Genomic DNA, 21,593 nt, shown 5'->3' on the forward strand with positions numbered 1-21,593 from the left:
AAAAAAGGAGGGGGGGTATCTTTTGATTGAGAAAATAAAATAGCGTGGGGTTTTCTAACAGAGAACCCTTGAGTGGAAATCTGTTAAAAGGGATGATCCCACTTCTTAGACACAAGACTGCTGTTGTGTGGTTTCTTTTGGCTCTAATTGTACAGAAGAGGCAGCCACAGAAGTATGCGACTCGCTGGCCAGCACTGAGCGCTGCTCCACCACACGACGGAGTGCAGAAAAAGGCTGCAGCCAATTTCTGACCTCATCCTGCTGCTGGGGGCTCATTAGGGGGTGTGGGGTGAGGAAGGAGCAGGTTGTGGGTGTGAAGTGGGGGACAGAAGGCATCCCCCTCACTTCTTGGAGCCCCCAGGGGGAACTCTCAGAGAATTCCTCTGGTGGTAGGGCCTGATCCAGCACGACCTTCGGTGACGCAACAGCAGCTCTGGCTTAAAGTCCACCTGTCCTCACATCAGGAGCTGCTGCCCCTTTTCTTCTCAAGAGCTTTCATTAGGTCAGACATGAAATCTGCTTGCCTGCCTCCACCCCCAATCTGAGGCGACCCAGCTGCTCTCGGCTCTCCATCTTGTGCCACGTTCCCTTGCCTTTTTGGAGGGAGCGGCACAGGTTTCTTTGTCAGAGGTGGAGGCTTATTGGAGACGGGTGGAGGCGGAGGGGGTGGCGGCAGGTCTGCATTGCTGCTGCTGCTGGATGGGGGTGGCGGCGGAGGCACAAAATCGGGAGGAGGTTCACAGAGGTCAGCTGGTGCTGGCGGTGGTGGCAAATCGAGCATCAGGGAAGGCGGTGGTGCCGGAAAGCTTTCTGGATCTGTTAGGAAAATACCGCTGTCTCGTTTCACTTTGGAGGGTAGGACCGGTGAAGCGCTCACAGCAGACGACCGCCGTTCAGGTGGAGGAGGAGGCTGCAGCGAGTTCCTCTTATTCAACTGTTTCTGCCTCAGCGCTGGTGGTGCCAGGCCGGCTGCACTGATGTCATTTGCCTTAAGCAGAAGGAATAAAAGAACAAAGTCAGTGCGCACATAAACTAATAGCGCTGCCCAAGAATGGTGAAAAGATGGAAGAGTGCAGTGCACAGACAGTGAAAGGAGGCAGGGCACATTTTGCCTGAAAAATGAAAATCGTGTTTTGTTCCCCCTTCTGTAGTTGCCCACAGAGCTCTGGCAGTGGAAATCTCCATGTTTAGAGTACTCACTGTGTTTCTTTGAATGCTGTTCTTAGAAAATGAGTGCTTTTAAATTTTGAAAGAAATGCAGTTAGTGAGACATATAAAAATACTTTCTCAATGTTCCCCATGGCTGTTCCTTCTCTGAGAACATGTAAACCTTGAAGAAAATTCTGTGGTATTTTTTTTACATCTGGGGGAATACCAAACAAGATTTGAGGACACAAAAAGCAGATTCAGCTTTATTTCTTGTCACCACTGGATTACCATTTCCTGTTCTAACTGTGACTGCGGGGTCCCTGGATAAAGCTAAAATCATGAAGTCACCTCTCTGTGCCAAACTCATTGCACACAACAGAGGTGGAAAGGGAGGAAGGTGGACATACCTGGTATTTCAAAGCTCCCACGTCCAGATTCACAGTGCCCATCACTGCGAACACGGAGTGACATGCACCCACCTGCAGAGTACTGCACCTCTGCGCAGGAGGAGAGTGTTGCAGAGCGCTTGTGAAAGCTGCCTGCATCAGCTGAATGGCAGCACAGCCTTCAGGCGTGAAGCCTACAGCACCCGGTATTCCCAGGAGGTCTCCCATCAAGTACTAACCAGGCCCGACCCTGCTTAGCTTCCGAGATCGGATGAGATCAGGCGTTGCCAGGGTGGGATGGCCATAGACAAACATGTAAACCTGGGGAGAAGTGTGCTTCCCTGGAAACATAAGCTTTTCACTACATTCATAGAATCACAGAATTGTTTGAGTTGGAAGGGACTCCTAAAGGTCATTTAGCCCTGCTCCCCTGCATGAGCAGGGACATCTACACCTGATCAGGTGCTCCCAGCCTGGTCCAACCTGACTTTGAGTGCCTCCAGAGATGGGGCACCCATCACCTCTCTGGGCATCCTGTGCCTTATCACTCTTACTGTGAAAAGCTTACTTATATACTCTCAGTTTGAAACCATTTCTTGTCCTATCACAGCAGACCTTGCTAAAGAGTCTGTCTCCTTTTTTACAGCCCTCTGTAGATACTGACAGGCAGCTATCAGCTCTCCCTGGAGCCTTCTCTTCTCCAGGCTGCACAGCCCCAGCTCTCTCAGCTTGTTCTCATAGGAGAGTTGTTCCATCCCTCTGGATGGACTCCAACAGGTTTATATCTCTCCTGTACTGAGGACTGCACATCTGGACACAGTACTTTAGATGAGCCTCACCAGCACAGATCACCTCCCTCACCCTGCTGGCTTCTTTTGATGCAACCCAGGATACAGTTGGTTTTCTGGGCTGCAAGGGCACACTGCTGGCTCATGTCCTGTTTGCCATCCATCCCAGATCCTTTTCAGCAGAGCTGTGCTCCATCCTTATCTCCCCCTGCTTGTACTGATAGTGGGGGTTGCCATGACCCAGGTGCAACACCTTGCAGTTGGATATGCTGAACCTCATGATCTTCTCTGGGGCACACTGCTCAAGCCATTCACTTCTAGTTATGTTGATTTACTAGTTTAAATCCAGCAAGCTTAGAGCTCCAGCTCCAGCTCAGTTTACCCTTAAAGACTTCAAATGAACCCTCTGATCCCAGGCTTATAGAAGCTACAAGCTTTTGCTAGAGAAAAGCACTCTACAGCCCAGCAGTCAGCAGCCCAAATTTTGGCATTAACCATACATAACACGCTTGCCTTCTCTTGCTCTCACTCCTTCCTTAAAAAGAAGGAAGTAAACAAGACACTGAGGAGGAGGGAACCACTGGCTGAGTTCTGAGAACACGATCTATTCCAGAGGAAGTAAGGTTCAGAGCAGAGAAACGGATCTTTTGAAAGGAGGAAGTCAGACAGAAAGAAGAAGTATATGACACACAATGGAGGAGGCAAAAATTCTAGGAATTAAGTTCCACACGTCCTATGCACTTAATGCATGGTGTAAGGATACCACTGATAGCTTTCCATCAAACAAATGGCATTTTTCTGTAGGATACATATATGCTTTTGAAATTCTCATACTCTCTTCTCCTGATATTTTTTACAGACAGAAATGGAGCAAGCATGCAAAATCTGGAACTTAACAAAGGAATGTCTTAGGGTTTGCTGAAAACATGTTTTCCCTTACTTCTTCACATTTCAGCTTTTTTTTTTTTTTAACATGCACAACCTCAGCTGTGCAGACTCCTTGAGGCCATCCTAGTAGGCACACTCCTATTCCTGTTGTATGAACTCACAGCTTTGTTCTGCAGAATGAAAGTGGCAGATGGCTGTCCCTTCACTTCCAGCTGATGGCTCTTGGCTTTTGATCAAAGGGCACTGTTTGCAGGGTGTAAAGCACAAGGAGGAGCCAGCTGCTCTGCTCAAAATCAAATCCTTGTCACAACTGCACACAGGTACTTTGAGAAAGGAAGACAGTGGGTTGAGAAAACCAGACTTGGAGAACTAGTTCATAGGTGACGTGCAGGTAGTGCACTGCTCATAACTGCTCACCTGAGCCTCTGGTGGATCCACTTTCTTCTGAGTCTCTGCAACTTCTGCACTGGAGGGAAGAACGACCCGGGGAATCTGTCCATTTGCATGAACAGCTCCTGTGACAAAAAGGAGGAGAGAGGGGAAAGGTTACGTTGCTGTGGTACTGCCCACATCAGTGGATAACAAAACTAAGAGAAAGGTTATTAAAAAGACTTTACAACTTCCACAAAGGAACCACTCATTACAGGTTTTAAGTGATTCAGTAAAATCCATGAGGATGCCTCTTCTACTTCAAGCTTGTTTTGCAACTTTTCATACTCAATTCATTTCCTTAGGAAAATAAACATGACAAATATTAGCTTTACCTGTCCACACATCTCCATGATTGTAGCTGATAAACCTATAGGAAAAACAAGTGGAGGAACTATGGAGACATATGGCAGAAATTACCACGGTGCATAACTACAAATGGAGATCCTTTCCTTTTGACTACTGTGAATGGTGATTTCAGATGAGGATAGCCTGGGCTGACACAGGAGTACAGCAGGGGAACTGGCTGTGGAAGAGGAGCTACACAGAAATCAAACAGGCATAGCTAAAGCCACTCTCCAGCCTTCAGCTGTTTAAATATCTATATTTCAGAAGAGCATTTTGAAATCTGTGGTGCGTGCTATACTATTAACTACATTTTTGTTTTTTATCACGTTTTTCCCTTTAGATTAGAGACTAAAAGTGCCATCATTTCCTATCAGTTAGAGTTATGACTGCTGAAGAGTTGAAGTATTACAGATGGGCTGATCTATTATCTTTCCTAAATGAGCTAACAGGCCTGAACCTTTCGTCCCATCTGGAATCATGGAAGATTTGTGAACCTCACTGAATTCTCAGATTAACAAAATTCTGGAAGATTGCTAAGCTAAAGCTCTGCAAAACTTTTGCATACCATTAATGTGTTTGTAAAGGATATATACAAATGGCTTAGTGCTAGTGCTGTCAGATGGTGTAACTGAATGTGAAAAAATATAAAAATTGTGGTTTTAATTAAGAAAGAAATTCCCCAGCCTCTGTATAGTCTGATGAGGATTAAATAAACTCTCAATATGGAAGCCGAACATATCAAAGTAGTAGATGGTTTTTGGTGTCTAAATATGCACATTTGCAAATCTTAATGACTGCTTTAACTCCATTATAATTTACAGTTCTGAGGTCCAGTAAAGTTCCACTCTTGTGATTTCTGGATACAAATGAACCCTTAACTGTCTGCAGTATAAGTACAAACAGTTTTAATCTTATCATGTAATTTTCTGACTAGCAAAGAGGTTCCATGATTATGATAGGAAATACAATAAATTATTTTTATTGCCATGCTTGCAAACCACACAATTGACAAAGAAGTAATACAAACTCTGCATTGTATTCAATTTACTAGGGTTATATTGGCTTCAGGGGATAACAGGTCTGAGGTCCTTGGGTTTCATGCCCGTGCCTACATGCCATCCAGCACATTTAATCCTAAGTACCATTTAGATCTTTCCAACTACAGTCTCTGTTTGCTGAATGACTGGCAGGGAAGTTGAATAGTGAGGTGAAATCAATCTTGTGTCTGTAAGTGCTCAGCAGAAAGAGATGCTCATCCCTGGATTCAGTGGGCAGGCTCTGAAACAGAGCGCGTTATCATCGCTCTGCAGTTCTTCTGTTGCCCATAGCAGAGCAGGAGGTTGGGTTCCACACTGCTCAAAGACACTTCTGCCTTCAGTGATACTGTAATTTAACTCAAGTGAAACGAGGCAAATAGAGCTCCACTCAAGACACTGCAAGGTGTAGTGTCTTACCTGGCAAACACAGTATACTAGAAAACTCCATTTCTTAAACACGAGCCAACAACTGCTCACAGTCAGACAGTTAAGGTTATAACATGATAGTTGGGAATCAGGTTTCATAAAAAAGCAGTAATGACAACTGTAAGACAGCAACAATCATGCTTACTTGCCTCCATTAGAATGTTAATGATCCTTCAGAGACATTTTCACAGAAACAACATACATGGCTAAGATCTTTCCAGGCTACTTAACTACCTAATGGGATCCACTAGCTGAGATTAGCAGTATATTTTATGATCACACACCATTTTCCTGGATTCTAGTCAAGATCTCAATTTATACAGATACACATGAACAATATTAGACCTTGATCCTGTCCCTGTCCAGCACAGACCACAGCACCAGCACGAAGCTCCTCTGGCTGGCCGCCTTTCTTCTGTCATCAACACTAGAACACAATGTGCTCCAAGACTCTGTCCTATCCATCTTCACTGCAACACCCATGCATGGCTAACAGTCTGTTACTAACTCTTTCTACCACAAGTAGGCATTTATTACCATGATTCGACTCCATAGCAAACATGGACTGCTTCCATGTACTGAGAAAAGGCAAACTAAGCTCTTTGAGAGGTGTTCACAGGATTTTGAGCTGTAGCAGCACACATTAGATGCCAGATAACTAGTGGCGTAAGTAGTGGCCAACACTGATTCTGACTTTTACTGTCTTTATGGACGCATGTACTCCACCAGCACATCCTTCCAAAAAAGCGATCATTAAAACATTAATGCAAGGTACAGCTAGTATCATGCACTGTTTCATCTGTACAATAATACAATGGGTAACAGTAAACCGATGAAGCTACTAGAAAAGTAAAGGTAGAGAATAACACAGTGCTTTCCTCCTTTGTCTCCTCTTCCTGACACCCACTCTGCTATCAGGCAAATGAGCAAAAGGCTAAGAAAAATAAGGGTCCACCCTGACAGTCCCTTTCTGAAATGACAGTTCTCAGAACAGCCCTCTCACACCTTTTACTCACTGAAGGAAGAGCTGCAAAAAGAAAAATAGCTTATTAAATTGTACAGATTTAAATTGACCTTTACTGGGCTGTCTGTATTCTTCCAATTGTAATTTCAAAATGAGGGCTCTGCAGTTAGCTGGTTATAGGTCAGAGCTACACTGGGCTGTCTAGAACTAGGTATTATTTTGCTGAATCTATGGATAATTTTCTGAACAAAGATTATGTGCAACGCTGATAATTAAGAGAGCAGTAAATGCGATTTCCACTGCTTGAAAGCACTGGTACCTGCTGATAAGGATCCTGTGGGGGCAGCTGGTTCCACCATCCCTTGATTTGTCCACCGAGAAGACAAGCCAGCTTTCTTCACTGAACATTTGTAATTATCATACAATGTCTTGCCATACTGCAAAACAATCACAACAATACAAAAAGCATGGCATTAGGCCTGAAATAAGTCAACCATTCATTTTGCTTTTTGACAGCTTTTCTAACTCTACTACCTCCTTGCCCAGTTTTGCTAAAAAGCAGCTTTCAGTAAGTGGTGCCCCTATTTCTGTACAGGACCATGTGGAAAGCATCTCCCTAACATCACAATAAAACAGGAATCCCCATCACTATGATCAAATGCAGTCATACTGATATCATTCTCACTTTTTTTTTGCATTTCACTATCTGTAAACATCTTGAAATTTGGCTTTAAATCCAACCACGCTCAATAGATTATCTCTTTCCAGTGCTTTTCAAGTGTTACATTTCCAGACTGGAGACTTGGAGTGCTGAATCGTGGATCAAAGTCTGTGCTGTGTAACACAAAATAATTTTATGTCCATCCCACATTGTTAAATGTCACCCAGCAGCAGAACTGGCAGCAAACAATACACAATCCAAAACAGCAGGTCTGTATATTCAGATATGGCCACTAACTGGGCTATGTATAAATCCATCTTCCTTAATGTTTTGTGCAAAACAAAACTGGCTGTGGATTAGGATCTTTAAGAAGAGAGGGGGGGGCATCAATCTGGGTAGAAGTGTCTGAAATACGTCACAGCTGGACTAAACAAAATTTGCACAACTTGATCCATGGCGTTATATACCAGATAACTGGAGTGAGTTTTATGAGTAGGAATTTTATAGCTGCAGAATTCACACACAGATAACTGGGATACAGGAATATTCAGCAAAGCCATGCTGGTAATGCCCTTCTGCTCTTTCTTTTTATGGTATGATCAGCACGAACATACACATCCACTCTTGTCCCAGTATCTCCAATTGAGATGATAACAGTCAGTAACCTGAGCACATAGCATTTCACAGAAAATATATTTAAGTAAATATACTTTTAATCTCACCTTGGCAATTCTTATTCCTGTTACCCACTGATGCAGGGTGGCTCGATCATCACAGCATAAGTATTTGATATATTGTGATTCCTTTTGAATCTGGGGATGCTGTAAGATATCAGTTCACAAAATGATACAAATGCAAACATCAAGTCACAACACAAACCACACAGTGACCTCACTGAAAATGCTGCCTGTAGGCATCCTGTTAACACGAAGATTACTTGAAAAAAACAATGCAGCAGCAAAAAGAGCAAGTAAGAAAATATGAAAAAGATGGTGATCATGAACTATACATGAATTACCACTGGCAACATTTGACTGAAAGAACTTTCATGTACTGTAACACAAATATAAGGGCTACAGAAATCTAATAGTGATGTAGAGTTCTACGTAGTCAAGAAGCGTCACGGTTCAAGGTCTAGTCCTCAATGTACAAACACCAGAACAAAGTATGTTTTCCATTGCTGTTTGTCATACATAAAGCATCCAGACAGAAAGCTGAACATAATTAGATCTCAAAGAGTATGTTAAATGTGCATAAGCACAACCTCTCAGCGGAAACAGATCTTTCCTTCTAATTCACTACCCTACTTTGGGCCTAATCAGAGCTTCCCATGCATTTTTATTCTGCTTTACTCTCTGTTTGCTGATAGTTTTGTCAAAATGCCACATGCTCTAGGCAGAAGATTATTCAAAATGCAACACTATCAGAAGTAACCATTTCCATTTGTTTGTATCAGAAAACTGGACAGTTTTTAAACATAGGTTCTCTTCCCCTTACTGCTCAATATAGCAGTGATATGTTGTGATGAATCGCTGCAACTCAAAGACCCTCAAAATGCCATGCTATTTGCCTGCCTGAGACTGAACATCTTCTCTAGGACTTGGAAGGAATTTGCTTCATCTGCTATAGCAGGGACGGCTGCAGGTCTTCAATAGCATGGATGAGATGTTCTACTGCCATCTCTTGATTGCCATCTCTTGATATATAAGGAAAATAAAGAAATAAGAGGTTTCCTTATCCCTCCTTCGTGCGTTCATTTCTATTTATATTGCCATAAATTGTAAGCACACAGATAGTGAAATCTTGCAAATATACAAAACTGCAGCAAAGTATGCTCTGAGGATTCACTGGTCAAATCACTCAAAACACTCAATACGTCCCTTCCACCCAATGGCCAGGACTTGTCACACACACATTAAACCCCAGATGGGAGCAGAGCTTCTAGCTCCATGGGACTGGCACAGCACAGGCAGCGCAGCTACCAGCTCAGGCTGGCAAGGTGCTGGTGTGGCACAGAGGGAGCAGAAACATATCCACTCACAGATGTCTGCTGGTGGCTGGGCTGGCTTCAGGGCTGATGCCAAACCCTGGCCGTGGCTGGGTGGCACCAGGGTTCAAAAGCAGAGCTGAACGCAGAGGTCTTGCTCCTTAGCCACATGACCCTGCTCCTGCCTCAGCAATGCAGACACCAAGCTTCCCTTCCTTGTGCTGAACCAACCCTGACATGACTCAAAAAAGGAACTGATCTGGGTTAATTATAAGCCATCGTACCATGTAATCCAGCAGTATGCAGTATGGCCTCAAATGCAGTGTGAGGACATGGGAAGCTGTGGTACATGCCCACAGAGCTGTGCAGGACAGCATTGCTGCCAAAGCCCTGTGTCATCACTGCATGGAGCAAGAGAGAATACATCAGGGAGGTAAGTGAAGAAGGTAAAACAAAGAGATACTACTGTCAAGAGGATTGGCAGTAACAGATGTGCCCTAAGGAACAATCACAAAAAGATAACTGTATGCAGGCACTTCTCTGTGCAGCACTAGACATCCCATGGAGGCAGGTTACATTACCACCAACAGAGAAACAGGGGATTCCAACAAAGCACTGCAATCCTGGATAAATTCAACTGCTCCAGCACCTTTTAAACAGTACTCAGCAATTTTGCTCCAGTGTGCAAGGTCCTACTGAGTCCAGTAGATGGCACCCAAAGCTTTCAAATTTGAGAAGACAAAGATTTATTTTCCATTTTCCTGACAGTTAAGTCCAATGGGTCTATGTAACTCCTGACATTTTCAAACACCATACATATCACCAACAGGCTTTTACTAAAAGAAAAAAAAATAGACACCTACACTTCAGCATTCAAAAACATTTAGAAGAAAGTGCACACTATATACACACGGCAGAGGAGGATATGGCATAGGGCAAGCCAGGTCAAGGTGCTGCTTAGACCTGCCACAGGATCTGCAGCTGAGGAGCTCTGAAGGGCTGCAGTAAACCTCTCCTCTGGGCACCCTGCCTAAACCCAATTCACAACAACACCCACAGTGTTAGATTAAAGGTCTGTGAACCCACTATCCTGGCTTTGACGGCAGCCACAAATGGATGCTGAGGGAAGAGGAAGAGCAAGACAAGCGCATTCTCCAGACTATCCTTAGCTGCAAGTATTTTCACAGCACAAGGTTTTCTGAGCAGAAATGTGGCTTCCTTATATTTAGATTATTCAAGAGATCTCCCCTCCAGGTACTTCTTCAGCTTCTTCTCAAGCTCAGGTGGAATTCTGGCATCCGCAACACCTTTCAGCAATAATTTTCCCAGATCTGCTGCATACCAGATGAAAAACCTTCTCCTTTTGGTCTGAATCTTAATGCAATTAGCTTCATTTATTGTTCATGCTTTGGAAGAGACACCGAATAGCTGACCCCTAGCCACACTTCTCTGTGCCACTTCTGAGCACAGAGATGTACACCGTGCTGCTAGCAAGTCATCTGTTCTCCAGTCTGCAGACTGCTAACCTACATGGTGCTCATTCTTCAGGTCAGGCATTCCCTACCTTTGCTCACTCTTGCTGTTCCTTCCTCAGCCTTCTCCATGTGTACTGCATTCTTGTTGAATTTAGAGGCCCAGAACTGCACAGATGAGGGAAAACTATGGGATGGCAATGTGCTCTGTTTATCATCTATGCCTCTTCTAACTATTCCTAACATTTATTTTACATACCTAAATGCAACAGAGCACTGAAGTGATGCTTTGGAATGGCACAAGTCAGCACAAAACCAGTAATTTCATAAGTGAAGTTCTGGTTGCTTTGGTCTTTGTCTCCATACACATCTCTGCACATGCTAGTCTATATTATTTAAACTATGTTATTGAAGCTGTAATATTTAACCTCAGTCCCATACGGTCCTTCTGGAATTCTTTGGTCTGCCCTTTCCTTGACACTCAGAGTAATGTAACACTATCAGCAAACTTCCTCACCTCACTACTTCCTGAGTCTATGAACATTTTGGGACTGTGGGATTATCGCTGCCTTGAGAAGCTGAGAAAGAACTGTCAGTGGACAAAACTAACAAGTCTGGCACTAGACAACATGAGAGCTATTTACTTCCTACCTTATCCTTTTACTAGCTATTACCTCCACTGTACAATCCATCTTAACTACTGACATCTACTATGGGGCTTATTCCAAATTACCCCAGTCAGCTCCTTGAATAAATTACTTCAATCAGCAACTGTGATTAAATGCAGTCCCAAGTACATGCTGGTATTCAGGGTCCAAACTAGCAAGCTGCTTCACATCCAGCTCTCACAAGGAGGGACAAACACTTCAAAACCTTGCAGACAGTCTGCATCTTAGCTTTATAAGATTAGCAAAAGGCTGTAAGGGCTCTCACTTATCTCACTCTCACTATCTCAGAAGAACAGATACATCAACACCAGCTCTTTTTTCACATGTAACTTTACAGATGACATACGAAATGCAACTTTGTAGTGGCCTCATGGCCTGCTGAAGCTGACGGGAAATATCCCCATTCCCTTTCCTGAGTTTCGGATCAGATCTAAGAAGAACTGTTGATTTTGCAGCGCAGAGGCTTCTGTGAGCAAGGCCTGACCGGGGGGATCATAAACAGCAGCACCAAGCTTCATACTGAAAGGTGCCACCTGTAAAAGCTGATTAGAAAGTGCCCCATCTGGAGACACTTGTCTTCCTCCATTTTTTAGCCATAGATAGCAGGCAACTTTGGACTGGAAAGTACAGTGTTTTTTCAGACAACCACAACCACAACAGTATCCTGCTAGTTTGGGCAGAATTGGGTAGTGAAATTCCTCTGGCAGCACAAAATGGCAGATGCCTCTGCTGCTGACACTGACCTTTACAAGCTCGAATCTCAGCTGCAGCATCTGCAGGTCACCACAGTATCTATCAGATAGTACATAAAAAGTACAAATGAGTACACTGCTGTCTCATGGCAATCAACTCAATGAACAAGAATACCTCTAAATGAAAATTTGGTGCGAAGATCCAAATAAACCAGTTTCCTCCTCCTTTCACAGCTCCTGTGTTTCTGGATGGTTGTTTAGTACAGCACACAGAGGTAAGGCGCTCTGGTCACAACATGTGCCTATTGTTGCAAACTAGTTTCACAGATCCATAATAACCTCCATGTGAGCCTAGCAGAGACCACAGCACTATCAATCATGGCTGAGCCATGTAAGAAATACTGTATTTTCAGACAAAGTAATGCTAAGCTCAGTACACCACAGCTTACATATTTCACACGTAGAGAAAGATGAATTATCTTGTTACACGCTGCATACTGTGTCCTGAAAAGGTCACTAAAATCATCTGACAGCAAAGTGAAAACATCTCTGGAAAGGTTTATCACCTTTGCCTCTGAGACATGCAGCACCACAGGAAATTAGAAAAGACAAATGTTTAAAAAGCAATCATCCCAGAAGTCACAATATGAATGAAATATACATGTAGAAAGGGACTCCAAAATTTCAGCTACAGGAAAAAAAATTGTCTAACAAATAATATGGTGCATAGAAATACAGAGTCACTACAGTACTTTTTTCTCTGTTGATGTCAAAGCTCTTAATAATGATGAATGAATAGCATCTTCAATACTCCATAGCTAGAGAAACAGGCACAGGCAGAGGTCTGGCATGGTTTTCAGAAGTGTTGGATGCTTGTCCAGACACTTAATAAGGACTGAGCACCTCAAATGTCAGGCTGCAAAAAGATGTGCCAGGTTCCTCCCAGGAAAGCAATTGAATGGGTTTGGGACAGAATCTAGTGCTCTCCCCTCACCCACTGTCTCCAAGCATCCACTGCCCAGGGACAAAGAAAGCAGAAGCACTTGAATATAAAAAGCTTATTTCCTGGAGACGTTTTAAAAAATATTTGTGCACAGATTGCATTTTCAGATATAAATTCTTTGCTTTAGGAAAAAAAAGAACATATTGAAAACCTGAAGAAATGGGAACTGAAAAACATGGTTTTTACAGTTATATCCAAAAGCAAATGACTAAAAGTGGTCAGGTCATGTGTGGATGAAATCAGAGATTGTCCCAATAAAATATTCTTTTTTGTTTCACCTTCCAACACTGAAGATGAAAAGTAAACTGAAGTTACTCAGGCATCTCATTGGATTTTTTGACCCAAAATATATGGATCATTGCTTTGATCATTGCTTAGTCTTTGAGGCAGAAACAGCAGCCAGAAGCATAAAAACAGTGACCAGTTTTGGATCAAAAGCCTTGGTGTTAGGCCAGATCTTCTCCAAACACTCCATGTTTTTTAGTATCTTCTTTTCTGACAATGAACTTGTGCTACCTTAACTTCTCAGCAAGGCTGAGTTGTTCCTAACTCAAATGATTGCAAGCAGAATTAATACTCAGCACCTTTCATAAACCACTCCAGAGTGCTTCAAATTTGCTGTCTGCTGTTAAATGTGGCCTAATTCTGATGCTATGCACTAAACCTGCACTAAGATGAACAGATTTAAATTAGCTTTTGAAGACCTATGGGAACTGTATCAATAAAACAGTAACTGCTCTGCTATAAGGAAACTACTCTTCTGACCTTCATCTCTAATGACTGAGGCAATATTTTTAGTTCATTAAAAATATGTCTAATAGCCCTGTAACCAAAGTATTGCTTTAAACAGCAAAGCACATTTTCAAAATATATTATAAACCCTTCTTCCAATCCTTTCCCCAATCTCATTCTTGCTGCTATTTTTGCTTTTGTCTTACAGAACTGTTCACATGTACAAGGACTGGAAATCTGCACATCTGAAAGTGTTCTGTAATAAACATTTCTGCTTTTCTTTTTAGCTTATCTAACAATTAATTTTACTCTGAAATATCTGAAACATTCACACTCACTTAACGGTTTTGTAATCTTTCACATAAAGAAAAATTTCTGTTGTGTACCCTTGTCTTCCATGCTAGCCATTTGTTCTACACTACTGCCTCAAACACTGAGAATGCTCACCTTCCACCTTCTTAACTGTCATTGTGCTGAATGCATCATGCACGTGACTCGGTCTGCTCTGCAGCTTACAGGGTGCGAGGGAGGAGGGAATCAGCAGCGGAGTGACTAAATTCTAAATTAGCTGCTGGAATGACACCACTGCTGCAAACAGAAGCTATTCCTCTTGAAAATTCACTTCCCAAATCCTGTAAAATATTCATTTTTTAAAAAGTGTAGTCGCTTCCAAATGACACCAGGAAAACTTAGCTGCTTAGACTGCACAGGAAAAATGTACCCAGCTGTGGAAATAGAAGATGATTTGCCTTTGTCTCAGTTTATCCCCAGGAAACCAATTTTTTTTCATCCTAGATTAATTCAGCATTATGCACCATTACCTCCAGATTACTCAAGCATAACCAGCACCAATAAACTATAATTAAATTCACTCTTTGTCACAGGCACATCAGACTGACTAAACCAGCAAATTTGCATATAGATTACCTTGCTATTTGTCTGCTTTGAAAGATTTTTCAATATGGTATGACAAAACCAGCTCCTGGACTGGCGTACACACAGATGCTGCACAAAATAATGCTAGAATTTCTGCTTAGTGCAATGGATGCTGTTAGGAGAAAGATGAACAGACTCCTTCCTTCATGGCAGATTCCCTTGGTTTTGAGGGCTTTCAACTTCAGAATACAAAATCAATCGCAAAAGGTCTTATCTGTTTCCACAGCATCCCCATATAACACAGTAGACAGGGAAAGCAAAGACCTATTGGGAATCCATATTTAAATTTGGCTTTTGTAAATGCAGAGGATACTGTGAGGAACCAAATGGCTCCAACTAGCATGCCTGCTGTGCACAGCATGGGAGATTATTTTTTCTGTGAAGGAGGGAGGTTTCTCTTCCCTCTCTGCTTCTCTCCGGCAGTGTCTAGTGCTCTCTGCGGGGTTGCAGACAGCCGTGTAGAGAATGAGGGAAGCTCAGAAACTCTATTTTTAGTATGCTGAGGGGTTTGTCTTTTGGTTTGTGTTTTCTACGTATCAGTCTTTGAGGGATCAGCGTAGAACAATCCGTACAGACCAAGTAGCTACTGGGAAACATCACAGTTTTTCGAGCTTTGTAGTTGCCCCAACACTTAATTCTTGAAAGCCAAGTCCATTGGAGCCTCCATACCAGGCCATGCTCTCATCCTGAGGACCCAGCCACATATGTTCTGGTTTGCTGCAGAGGAACAGCCAAAGGTGACCCCTCTCTCTGACAGCACTGAGCCAGCTGTGCTTTTCAGTTGCTCCCAGCTGGGCTTTCCACTGCCTTAAAGGAGCTGGTAGGAGGAAATAGCTGCTTTGTTCAGTTGCTGCAGCTGTCTCCTGAGTTCTGAAAAAAAAACCACCCATATAGGTTCAGCAAAGTGCCCTGTCTTTTGCTGATGGTCAATATGGTGTGCTTTTGAATTGGTTGTGGTGCACCATCATTTTTCCCATCATCTCCTTAGTGTCTTGATAGTTAAGGGATAAGCAAAAAGTTCTGCATTTTAAGTCTGAGGTACAGCTGGCATAATAGCACAAAACAATAGGCAAGGAATGCTCAGAATTCATCACACTTCTCTGGTTGTAAGAGGAACAACCTACAGAATAGATCTGGAGCCCACAACACATGTATGAGCTAGTTCAAAATACCTTGTCTAGATACAACATCAGAGGCTGCAAAATCTACACTGGCTTCTGTTTTAAGTATCAGAGCAACCTGCCCATGATGTTCATGATCTCCTTGTTGTTACACTAGCATCTGTACCCCACCTGGCATCAGCTAATTAACTCAGATATGAACTACTAAAGTTAAAATTAGACAGCTGGATTAAAAACAAGCTAATGTCTAAACAGGACATAGGGAGCTGCTCATAGGCTCTGTGACAGTGCACATGTTGTGTGTGTTAACTGGGACAGGCACTAAAACCAAAGGCTCACTGTATATATGAGCCCCTCACCCGACTGTTAGCCTACGAGGAAACTAGAGAAAAAGCTCACACCCTGTTTATAAAGATCAAGGTGTGTTCGAAGTATTCAAAGAAACGCCATGGAGACACTGGGGAGAAAGCCCACGTAGTTCAGGGCAGTGTCAGACAATCTGGGAGATCTCATCATTCTAATCAAAACCAATTTACTAGTGTTAGTTGTGTTTAACATTATATCCAGTGCTCTTCTTTCCCAGAAACTCTTGATTATACCTGGCACTACAAAAATGACCGGAATGCTGTGCTCATTCTCATAATATCTCTTGAGGACTCTTCCCTCCACAAACACATGTAAATGACAAATGCTGGGAGTTAGTCAAAAGAAATATTCTTTCTTTTCTGCCTGAGAGTATGAAGCAAGATCTATGGAGGCAAGTACAAATGTTACTGGTTTTAGATCAGTTATTTGTTAAAAGGTCTCATTCAGACAGGGGCTAGAGGAAAAGAAGGGATGCTTCCTTCAAGCACAAGGTCATATTCAACCCCAGATCTGACAACTTCTCATTTAGTGCCCTCTGAATGGAAGAACAGCATTTTTCCTTCTCTTTAAGTAAGAAAGCAAATAAGCTTAACCAGTAGGGTCAGAAATAAATACAGTAGCTTTACAGCTCAGTGCTCAAATCAGGGAGATTATGTCAGGTTTAAAATTCAGCAGGATCTTCCACCTAGCACAGAAGCAATATACTGCTGAAGTTGCTAGGTCCCTGTATTTCTCCTGCACTACAAAGTAAAAGCTGGGCTCTTTCCTGTAAGTTGGGCAGGTTTTTTTATTAAGTTTGAAATACAGCAGAAGTATTAACTTGGTTGATTACTGCTCACTGCTTTGAGAGTGGTTCCTAAAGAGCTACTCATTATCCTCAGTAAGCAACAATCCTATGTAAAATGCAGTAGTGCGTTGCTATTCAAAAACTTTTTGACTGATAGCTTGCTGAAGCTATTAAAGACTATGGATTAACCTAGTTTCCAAAATGTGAATATCTCCTTTGATTCACAGCCATCCTCAATGAACAGCTAGCATGGGCTGTGGTTGCTGCCCTTCCAATGACTTTCCCCCACTTGTTTTAAAGATAACCTTCTACTGCCAACACAAACAAGCAACTGGAAGAGAACCTCTGCAGACCTCACTGCCCTGAGACACACTCTGGGGAATGGAAGATCTGCAAAGAGATAGCATTGCAACTATGCCGTGGAGGAATTTCTATCCGGATTAGATTGAGCTGAACGTGCACATTCCTTTAGCATTACCAGGTTAGAAGCAAAACAAAGGCAAATGTTTATCTATTACATCTCTTGCCTATTGCTCACTGCACCAGTATGCCCAAGTATTGGATTCCATACTCAGAACTTCATTCTTGAAATACAACAGGATGAGAAGTATCTCAAGGATGATGGTTTGTTTCCCTTGGACATCTCAGAAGAGGTGTCTCCCAAGCTCCAACAGAAGAGAAGGATACGACAGAACTCATCACAGCTTAAAGTCTTCAAAATGGTATAAAATGAACTTGAATTACAGCACAGAAATATGAAACTCTCCATTTCATCACTCTAAGAGAGCCCCTCCAGGCGGGAGGCTTTCACTTTTGAAAGAACGAGATTTGAAGATACCAAAGCTTGCTTACGCTTCCTTAGCAACTTCAGTCACTGCAAGAGAAGTGCTAGTAGAAGCCAAGTCTGAAACTGATCCAGTCAGGAATCTACCAAACGTTGACATACGGGAATTAAAATGAAGCACAATCAGCATAACATAATGTATTCATCACAAAGCAGAATTGCTTGGATATAATGATCTCATCAATATGATGTTTACTCTAGTATACTGCAAACACATCTAAGAAGCACCAGAGCAAACACTTTTGTAAGTATGTTTCATACATTTACAAGCCTGTTATACAAAAAGCTTGCTAGTGATCTCTCGATCTCGTTCTTCACATTTCACGCTGAGGGTAAGGTGCTAACATCACACATCCAGTTAAGCAAATATTTCAGCCTAGTAACTTACTTTTTGTTTAAGTTCTTATTCATAACATCCCTCTTTTCACAAAAGATGGCAATAAATCCAGAAAGTTTTCTCACCCATTGTGAACAGTTAAACGTATTGCTATGTACACCTCAAAAATCATGCTACTATTCTCATCTGAATAGAAGTGAATAACTATTCTTAAATTAGTCAGATACTCCTTTGACCAGGTATCCGTTTTAGATTGAATCTTGTAACAAAATTATAGATAGATAGGTAGATACAAATACGGTTTCAAAGGTTTTGAAATTCTATTTTCCCTTCTTTTTTAAATCACCTCTTCTTTTCTGTTTTTTTTTCTTTTTTCCATTAAAAGTTATATTTTTCAGACTACCCCTATTTTACAAAGAAAGACAAAGGATGTTGCTTGTTTCTTTTTCCTCGTGCATTTTATAGAGAACTTAAGTATTAAAACTTTCCAGCACTGTTAATTTAGTTATGTGTGCTACGGAAAACAAGTCTGAGTCTATAAACCACTTCTGCTTCACCATCTGTAAATTAGGCTAGTAGATATTTTGAAGCTGAACCAAAAAAATGTTGAAAGTGCGCAGTTACAGACAGCAGAGTAGTATTATAAGCAACTTATGATGTGAATGCTTCCTGTACTTTCTTTCTGAGACAGCAAGATACTGGTTTTTTTAGTATCTGCCTTGCAACACAGGCCCTTAAACAGAGAAGAACCAACAATATTATCTTCTGTCTCAAAATCAAGCCCTAACTAATGAAGCCTCAAGGCTTCATTTCTGCACCTGAATTATGTGAAGAACACATGCTTTTCTGTTTCTGAAACTAACAGGGAATTCCCAGCCTATCTGCAGTGTTACTACCTGGAGAGGCAGCTGTGTGATTCTTACTTCAACAGCAATAAATTCATGACTGCATGAACAGTGTCTTTTGCCTAGATGCCACAAGTAGCTTTGCAGTAAAATATGCCACCTAAGACGTCTATTCAGCCAAGATTTCACATCAACCATCTATTCAACAGGAATGACTACACTGCAAATAAAAAGTAGACATAAAAGTGGTCATAAGGTCAGCATTAGGAACTGCCTATCTTCTCACCATATGACCGCCTTGTGAGTCATTTGTCCACATGTGCTCAGACACCTGAGGAGTCTCTGGAAGCACTATCAGTCTTGTTCTGAAGAAAAGTTTACAGATACAGTGTAGACATACATCACAGGACTACCAATCCCTACAATTCAATTCAGAAGACTGTAAAGATACGTTGCTGATCAAGAATGAAGTGAAGAAGAGAATACCTTCTGCAAAATCATGGTTTTTTTTAATCTCATAAGGCTCCTTGGAGCTTGAAACTTAAATACTGTTGAATTTGCAATAATTTGTGTATGACCTTTGCCGAACTTATTTTTCTTGTACATTACCTTTAAGACAAAGCAGTGATCTGTAGGTGCCTTATATTTCACTTTGTGTTGAGAACCATAATAAACGTTCATATTCTCAAACTGAATGAAGCACATCAGATCCCGGGATGTCTATAAATGAAAAACAAGTACAGCATTGTTAAAACAACTTTTGACTTGACACTCATTGAGGGACTGTTTTCAAGTCTATGAAAACTGATGCATTTTATTTTTTTAATTGTTATAAAATTGACTGGAGAAGGATCAATTTTAAGAGTGTGCATTATTAAACTAACATTTGGAAGAAGGTCAGCACATATTGGGAATAACACATAACAGTACAACATGTTGCTGTTTTTCTGCTTTCGCTATACTTTATTGCTTTGTGCGGAGATTCTGGCTTATGGCTAAAGAAAAAAAACAGAAGACCATAGTAAGAATTAACTTTTGTAAAATACACACAGATCTTGCAACCACACCCCTATAATTCCGAGTGGAGAATGATGGTTTGGAGTTCTAAACTGATTCGGGAGCTTGACTCTCTTTGATCCATGTAACAAATGTAAGCTCTCATTAGGAAATAAAAACAGATTCCATCTGTTTTACTTTGAATTTTCTCAAATTTCCTGGCATCGTTATTATTCTGTTCATCACAATATGTTGCTTAAGTAACAAGGTTTCTGTTACTGGCACACTTTTCTGTTCAGAATTCTGCATAAAAGAGCATACCTTTTGCAATACTTTGAGTGGAAATGCAGAAATGGCCATGTCATACAGTCACTGTTGGTTAAACTGAGAAATCAGGAAATTGTGAAAAAAACCCTCTCTACTCCTAAGAATGGGGTTATACTTCCACATGTGATGGTTCTTCTACGCTGTTTTCATTTTTACCGTTACTTTCATGACAATGTGTCCTTGAGTTGAGTTTATTTATGCTAGTGCATTTAAAAATTGAGTTTGCAAGTAAGATTTTTAATGAGAAAGCACTCCATATGGTATGTAGACATTACTTCTCCCTCCTCTTTCCTCAAATTCATGTCAGGGATTTTGTCACTGACTGTATAAACTTATGATTTTCCATTGCTACAAGTTCACAAACACGCTCAAATCCACACAGTATAATAAGGAGTTGTTTCTTTCCTTTAGGCAATTAAGACCAACACAAATGCATTCATTATTTGCATGCAAGGGACAAAGTCACTTACTGCTAGTACTTCTTCAATGTTAACGTGATCAGACAAAAAAAACATAACTAACAAACATTTCAGAATTGTATCTACGGTTTTGATTCTGCTGTTTTGTGGCCTTACTCATTAGCAGCACAATTTTGAATGGGATAGGTAGGGTAACAATGAAGAAAGGAACGAAAATGGTAATGATGACAGATGCCTAGAGGCATGTGTATAAAAGTGTCTGGAATTGTTCCTGCATTTTTAAAGGTTTTTATGGTATTTTATAGCTAAAGTGAAGTGCCAAAGAAAGATATGCCAGATTTCTTTGCTTTTGTGCATTATAACAAGTGAAAATACAATTACATGTTGGATTTCAAAACAGCTGCATCAGTTGAAGACATTATTGTCCATTGAGGGTTTGCTTCTGTATTCTGAAAAATCACTTTACCCTCAATTGAATGACTGCAAGTTGCATAAACGTTCTTTATACCATCTCAACCTGCTGCTGGCTATTCATGGAGACAGGCTACAAGGAAATGCCTCAAATGGACTTTTCATTTGATTGTTCTTACACTGAGTCTACTTCAAGTGACTTTCAAATAGGATTCTAAGTCTTAATTGATAGAAAGTTGTGTCCGTGCAAGAAAATTGGAGGATGGAAAACTGTTATCTCAGGGTCAGATAAAATCACAATAAATTGCTCTGAAGGCAGTGAGGTAATCTAGGTCTGTATCCCACTGAGATTTGGTTATAAGCACAGGTCATTGGAGCAGCAGCACTTTCTTTACAAGTTATCAATTGTTTTTTTTTTTCCCTTTAATCTAGCCATGAAATGGGAGAGTGAAGTTTAACAGCACAAATTGTAATAGTAAAACTCTGTAATCAGCATCAGAATTTCCAAATATTAAGTATAAGCAGAGCTGCAAGTGGTAACAAAAATGTTTTTCAGAATACACACACACACAAA

General features: G+C 41.4%; 1 protein-coding gene and 1 non-coding gene across 2 annotated transcripts; both read right to left on the reverse strand.

Moving 5' to 3' along the window:
- LOC104911354 (amyloid beta A4 precursor protein-binding family B member 1-interacting protein-like) lies at nucleotides 1–19,607 on the reverse strand. The gene is made up of 5 exons (XM_010712450.2): nucleotides 19,476–19,607; nucleotides 7,799–7,897; nucleotides 6,735–6,852; nucleotides 3,629–3,726; nucleotides 1–988 (listed from the first exon to the last, which is right to left on the reverse strand). Exons 1-5 carry the CDS (start codon nucleotides 19,569–19,571, stop codon nucleotides 461–463), a joined length of 939 nt encoding a protein of 312 aa, XP_010710752.1. The 5' UTR covers nucleotides 19,572–19,607; the 3' UTR covers nucleotides 1–460.
- LOC116216783 lies at nucleotides 1,727–1,844 on the reverse strand. The gene has a single exon (XR_004160235.1). It is a non-coding gene; the product is annotated as a 5S ribosomal RNA (ribosomal RNA).
- Nucleotides 19,608–21,593: the final 1,986 nt, after the last annotated feature.

The sequence above is a fragment of the Meleagris gallopavo genome, chromosome 6, assembly GCF_000146605.3.
Source record: "Meleagris gallopavo isolate NT-WF06-2002-E0010 breed Aviagen turkey brand Nicholas breeding stock chromosome 6, Turkey_5.1, whole genome shotgun sequence".
Classification (NCBI taxonomy): domain Eukaryota; kingdom Metazoa; phylum Chordata; class Aves; order Galliformes; family Phasianidae; genus Meleagris; species Meleagris gallopavo.